General features: G+C 40.5%; 1 protein-coding gene across 1 annotated transcript in view; it reads right to left on the bottom strand.

Annotated features, from left to right (window-relative positions):
- Positions 1 to 338: 338 nt before the first annotated feature.
- The window catches only part of LOC310851781 (uncharacterized protein), a gene marked incomplete at its 3' end in the record, with an annotated part of 102,670 nt that continues 96,011 nt past the window's right edge, over positions 339 to 6,997 (bottom strand). Inside the window, exons 4-6 of the mRNA XM_083754464.1 lie at positions 4,949 to 5,015; positions 3,020 to 3,129; positions 339 to 422 (exon numbers count right to left, since the gene is read on the bottom strand). Coding sequence (XP_083610590.1) covers positions 339 to 422; positions 3,020 to 3,129; positions 4,949 to 5,015 — 261 coding nt within the window. The remainder of the gene's footprint in view (positions 423 to 3,019; positions 3,130 to 4,948; positions 5,016 to 6,997) is intronic.

Genomic DNA, 6,997 nt, shown 5'->3' with positions numbered 1-6,997 from the left:
GTTTATCGTTTTGATTTTTGATCCTTTTGGGAAATGTAGCAGAAAAAGCTGTAACTGCGTGTGTGTAGGTGCGCACGTACGCACGCAACAAAATTATATGTTGTAGATGAACATGTGGACTTTAGAGACATCATTTCATTTAAAAGCAACATTTTAAAAAGAAACAGTAGACAATTTCTGAGCAATCCAAAATTAGCCAACATTAAAGTCCTTTAATCTGAATCATTTCTCTGGACTTTCAGATGAAAGAAGCACAACCAAGTCATGCAAGGAACATAAAACTTAACAAAAAATGGAAGGAAATTAAACTTTTAAAATGAACATGTGACTTTCCATTTCTAAAAGACAGTCCATAAACAATTTGTCTGCTGGTTATCTTCAGTAGCAATGTAGTAACTGTTGTCAAATTTTGTATGTTCGATCTATCAGAAGAAGGGGATATTATTTTTCTTATGTGGAATCTGGGATATTGAATTTGGTATCTACCAAGCCAAGTGCCACCAACCAGGCTTATATGACATAGGATTTGGGGGTTTTTCTCGGAGTACAAAAACAAAAGCAATCTTCAGCAAATGGAAAACCTCAACACATGTATATGGGCTGTGTTTGACCCCAGGGACCACAAGATTGTACAAGTCTATTCTATTTTTTTAAAAAGAAAACAAAAAGATTGAACCATAGGCCTGAAGGGGACCTAAATGCTATCTTGTCTAAGGCCTTGGTTATGCCATAGTCTAATATTTGCTTATACATATACAACTCAATAAATGTGATGTGCATAACCTTATGAAATTCAATGTGTGTCTTCTTTAAAATATTCAGGACCAGCAACCAGGAAATTATCAAGCCCCAATGATTTTCAATGGACATCTGCCAGATTTTACATTCTTGTACCTTTTCAGTCTAGATATGAGACAGCTATTTTATATTTGAGCATTTCTACCTGGGATAATCATGCATGCCCTTGCACACACACGAGAGGGGGGGGGGACACCAACCAGTAGATGACACTGAAGTAATATGAAGGAAATAATTTCCCTCCCTGAAAATCATCACGCTAAACTGAAGATGTTCTTGCAATGACAGTGAGGGTGCCTGCTGTTGCAGGACGAACAGTCTCAGTGCTTCATGTTAGATTCAATTTAATTAATAAATGAACCACCCAATAGCAGTTCTGCACACTGCAGTATTACAGAGATAGTAGTACAGATAGCTGTATGAATTCAGTGTGTCCTCGCTAAGAATCAAATGCCTCCTTCCTCATTACAAGGGGTAATGAACTGTAGGAGGGAGACAAAACACTGATGCAAATGCAAAAGTGATTATCAAGTACAGACACAACACAAACAAAGTAGTTGCCATGGAAATTACCATGGGAACAGAATCAGATGAAGCTACCCCAGGGGGGTGGGAAAGGTTAAGTGAGTCTATATCTAGAGACGTGCAAGCTATCAGTCTCATTTCTTTGCTAAATTGTATGCTTTTAATTATGGTGGAGTTATAATTATCCATCTTTACTAACATGTACACGAGTTTATGGGGTTTAAACACCTGTAATGATTTCTCAAGGGCAGCATATCTTCATCATCAACTGATCTTCCCACCCAAAAAGAAGAAACCCACACCCTACATTCAAAGACTGTTCAAAATCTGCCAGGAAGTGTTAATAGCAAAGAAATTCAAGAAATAGGAAATGTGCCATATGTCGTTCCCCCCACTTTCTTCAGTGTTTCCTTGAACTCGCTGCTCATCAGTTTTGCAGAAGTCGCCTCGTCAAAAACTGGCAAAGGAGGGGAGGGACTGCTGCAGTTTCCCATTTGAAGTCAAGAGAGTTATTGACCAAATAAAATTGGAGCTTTTCCAACTTGTTAAAGGTGCTAATGATTCATGCGTGTCATTTTCAAAGGAAGAAATGAGCCTCCGCAGTTTGACTTTTTCTGTCAGAAAGTCAAGCTGTTCTTTGAGTTCTGTAGTACTATCGTCTTTCCGAATATGCAAGGGAAGGAAGGGGGAAAGCGAGAGCAGACAGATCTGGTGACGCATGTGCCATCTTCAAAACAACTTATCCCCTTATATTCTTGGGTAATGTGTCCTTTGAAAAGCTCTAGGCTTCGACTGGAAATCATTTGCGGTGCCTGGCAAAGCATTTCGAAATCCTAACCGTTGTCTAGTAAATGCTCAGCTTAGCACGGCAGAGGACCCAATGTGCTTTTGATACTCTGCTTCAAAAATAGTTTTCGAGGTGATACACGGGTGGAGAAATTTTGAAAAGAGTGTTAAGGGTGCCCTGTCCATACATTGAGTTAACAAGGAACTGCCTAAAAGATTCTATGAATTGAAAGTGGAGATGATAGATGTATGTTTCCCTGTTTATCTGTTAAAAAATATCCTTATATCCTTAATATAAACTAATTTGTGTGTGTGTGTGAGAGAGAGAGAGAGAGAGAGAGAGAGAACTATTGCTTCTGGGGTTGTGGTGGGGAGTATATAACTTTTTACAGTCAGTTTCTCAACACCCTCAAATAAATAGCACAACTGGGTTTTGCTACAATGTAGCAGACAAATTACATTTAGAATTACCACCACAGCATGCACACACCAATATCTACCTCTCTTTATAGCATATTTCAATCAGTAAGCATTCCAGATGTTTTGCGCTGAAAACCTTCTGCAAATGTCTCAAGGAAGGAGTGAGAGAGGAGCAATAACATGGCTCCAACATCTTCTAAAGCTCAGGGGCAGGGGGAGAAATCACGTGGGGCATAATCTTAGCATATTATGAAAGTGCACATATTGACTGTGTGATTGAAAAGAACACCATGCAAAACAGAGGTGAATTAAATCTTCTAGGCATGATGGTTTGATTGGAAAGTTCCTAAAGGAAATGTCACCTAAATAATTAGGAAAGGGTAAATTACGAAGGGAGAGGGAAGAAAACCACACAGAATTGATGCAAAACCAATAAAAAATGGGCAACTTTTTTTTTTAATTCCCATCTCAACAAGTGCATTAATAATACAGAAATGATAATAGATTGCATATTCTCTTCAAATCTCAGGAGTTCAATTTCATCTTTGCTTTTGCTTCCAATAAACTGTCTTCCAGACAGTGTGCTATTTAAGTGTTCACCTGGAAAAAAGAAGTATTCCTCTAAAAATGTTGAATTTCACTCTTTTCAGAAAAAGAGGAAGCTGCAAGGCTAAAAAATAGAAAGGCTCATAATTGCTCAAAAAGATTTTTTTTTAAATCATAGCACAACTGCTTAGTCAATTACTTGCAGGGGTGTAGCATGTGGGGGGGGGGGAGTTCCAGAGGGGCTGTGGCCCCAGGCATGGATTTTTGAGGGTGCGTGAAGCAGGCATTCCCCAGATAAGCGACCACATCCATCCTCTACTTCCTGCTACTTACTCATCCACGATGCTCCTCACCATCACTGGACTGCCGGCCAATGATAACAACCTCCACAAAGATTTGTAACTCCGCCTCCCCTCCCCTCCCCTCCCCCAAAAAATATCTAGCAGCTCTTTCCTACTGGCTATCATATACCCCTAAACAGAAATGTGAGCTTACTTGTGAGCTTAAAATGTTTGCTGACACAGAACATATAGAGCTTGCCTACCATTCATTTCAGATGAAGCCAGGATCTGAGAAATCTACAACTAAGGCCAGTTCATAAGACTTAGTATATTGGATTGGCACCACAACAGAATACACACAATGGCTAATCCTCTTTGCAGATCACAACTGCGCTGCACAAAGAAAATAAAATTATTCAAAGGAGGATTTTCTAAATGAACAGCTGACAATAAGCTGAAGGGGGGAAAATTAGACCATTTTACAATGTTGTTGCTTGAAACAATTGAACATTGCATTATCTAACAAGACAAAGAGAAATGTGGGGAGTAAAATACACACGAGATATGATCCATATATCTGCCTTTCCCTAGATTTGCATTTCACAGTGTCCTTGAAGTTTAGAGTAAGCAGCAAATGCATATTTATGTAGTTCTGTTCCACTCATTTGTCTAGGGCTTCATGGTGGGTGCTATTGTATATGAATGACACCAGTCATCCTTACATGCTTTATTTCATCCATCGATCTGACATCTCTAGCAATGCAATCTCAGGTAAAGGGAATGTCTTTTTTCCATGTTACAGTAGTTTTAAAAAAAACAACCACAAACTTTTTTTAAAAAATGACAGTCTTCCTTCAAGCAACTCAAAACACTATCTATGCAACTCTATGTTGTGGCAAACAGAATACTTTAGTTTTCACATTCCATGAAAAGCATCTAAGGGTGATGTAGTTGAGGGTATGAAAAGGAAAAAAATATGCCACATAAAGAACTCTCATTGTGGCTAAATCTATAAAAACAGAAATCCATGTCTTGATTTTGAATCCACTAGCATCCATCTGCCAGCAAGGCATACACTATTCACCAGGGGATCCCAGACTGTGGTCTGTGGACCACCAGTGGTCCAATAGCTTCACCCACGTGGTTTGTGGTGTGCTGCCATTAAATACGCAGAGTGATTTTTAATTGCATTTTAATTGTTTCTTTTATTTCATTATATTGCATTTTGCTGCCTAACAATTTGAATTCGGTGGAATTCGCACTGTTGTTTCATCACAGGACAAACTCATGAAAGTATGTTGTTTCATCAAAGGACAAAACTCCACACTTGCTTTAGGTAAAAAGCAAATGACAAGCTAGGGGAAGGTAGAATCCCTGCTTGACAAACTGTGCTATTTTATCAAAACTATTTTCCTTGAGGCAGAATACTCAAATACTCTGGGGGGGGGTGTTGTGTTGGGAATTTTCTTTATTATAGGATGGTGTTAGAAACAAAAAATCAGTGAAAGATGGTTCATTAGAGTGGAATGGGGTGCTGCCCACCAGCCTCAATCTGCCCTCAGCCAACCCCCACCTCCTGCCTTCTTACTTACATCCCACCCAGAGGATGGCCCTAGCTGTCACCTTCACCTCCTTCATCTCAAGTACTCTTTGTATAACCTAACAAGAAGGAAGATAAGGACAGAACTAGAATTAGTCAGTTCTGCCTGTCATTAGCCCAGATTCTACCTACAGTTGCCCTCTTTGCCTTCCACCCTACCAGTCCCAAGGGTCACCAGCCATGGAACCTTCAAGTGTCCATATATTCCAAGGATGTCCCTGATTTAGAGAAGCCATCCCGGTTTCTGATTTGATCCCAGAATATCCTGCTTTTTCTTAGGACGTCCCTATTTTCATTGGGGAAATGTTGGATGGCATGGAGTTATCCAACCCCCGAGCCATTTGAAGACAATCCTGTACAGTCCTACCTCAGGTTGAATGTGCTTCAGGTTGAGCGCTTTCGGGTCGCGCTCCGTGGCAACCCGGAAGTAACGGAGCGCGTTACTTCCAGGTTTTACTGCTCGCACATGCACAGACGCTCAAAATTACGTCACACACATGTGTGGAAGCAGCAAAACGCGACCCGCGCCATCACGTCTTACGTTCCATTCAGGATGCGAACCGGACTCCAGAAGAGATCCCGTTTGCATCCCGAGGTACCACTGTATGGGGAAGTTTTTTAATGTTTTATTATGTTTTTATATATGTTGGAAGCCACCCAGAGTGACTGGGGCAACCCAGGAAGATGTGTGGGCTATAAAGAGTAAAATTATCATTATTGAATGGGATGTCCCTATTTTCATCAGATAAAAGTTGGAGAATATGCAGCCGCCACTGCAAAAAGTGGCATCTTCTATTTTTTAATTGTCTTAGGTAGATTGTCAGCTTGCCTGTAGTAGGTATTTCTGAGACTTATTATTTTTTAAAGGAATCATTATCTTCATTTGCATTTTTTTTTTTAAAAAGTCCTGCTGTAGAATAAAAGTTAACATGACCACCAAGCATTAGTATCAGTTTACAGAGATGAGCTTGGCCTACGTAAATGGATTCCGACCTTGGAATGGCTGCCTGTCGCCACTGACAGAATATTTAGGATTGCAGGCCTAGCTATCCATGTGACTTCACGTCTTTGAAGCTGCTCTTTTCTTCATCTCCACATGCCTTCTGATTGTGATAAACGAGGGCAGCCATCCTGTTGAGGGGAATGACAACACTGCCGAGGATGACAGCGTGGCTGGCACAGAGAAGGAGCTGTGAAATTTTCACACACACACACACACAAAATTCCACCAGAATCCGTTGCTGCTGCAAAGGTTTCACACAATTAGCCTTTTGTGTCATTTGTATCAAGGTGAATACTGAACCTGTCTTCCTGCAAAGTTGCAGGAGGAATAAAATGTCTTCCTCTAAAGGTTTAGAACACTAAAAGAAAGTCATTCAGCTTGCCAGTCTCTCATACATTGATATCTTAAGACAGACTTCTCTCACTCTGGGCCACAAGTGATGTAAAATAACATACTCTCCAACATTTCTCCGATGAAAATAGCGACGTCCCATTCCATTACGATAATTTTACTTTATACCCCACACATCTTACTGGGTTGCCCAGCCACTCTGGGATGCTTCCAACATATATAAAAACATAATAAGACATTAAACATTTAAAAACTTCCTTAGTCAGGATTGCCTTCAGACTGCTCGGGCGTCAGATAATGAAAGCATGTCAAAGTGCAAGTAGATAAATAGGTACTGCTCCGGCAGGAAGGTAAACGGCATTTCCATGTGTTGCTCTGGTTTCTCCAGAAGCGGCTTAGTCATGCTGGCCACAACCCAAAAAAACTGTCTGTGGACAAACGTCGGCTCCCTCAGCCAGTAAAGCGAGATGAGCACCGCAACCCCAAAGTCGATCGTGACTGGACTTAACTGTCAGGTCCTTTACCTTTTTAAAAAACAAACAAAACTAACAACAGGTTACGCAATAGCATAAGGTGGGAAGGTTGGAGAAATCACAAATATTCTATTCTGTTGCTGCAGCACAGTTCAGTTTTGAGTTGGTGTGTCCACAACCATCTGTAGGCAGAAACTCAGCTAAGGATGTTGGT

The sequence above is a fragment of the Podarcis gaigeae genome (assembly GCF_964106915.1).
Source record: "Podarcis gaigeae genome assembly, chromosome: 1".
NCBI classification, from domain to species: Eukaryota; Metazoa; Chordata; class Lepidosauria; order Squamata; family Lacertidae; genus Podarcis; species Podarcis gaigeae.
Note: the sequence above shows the minus strand (reverse complement) of the source record. Positions and strands in the feature narration are given on the sequence as shown.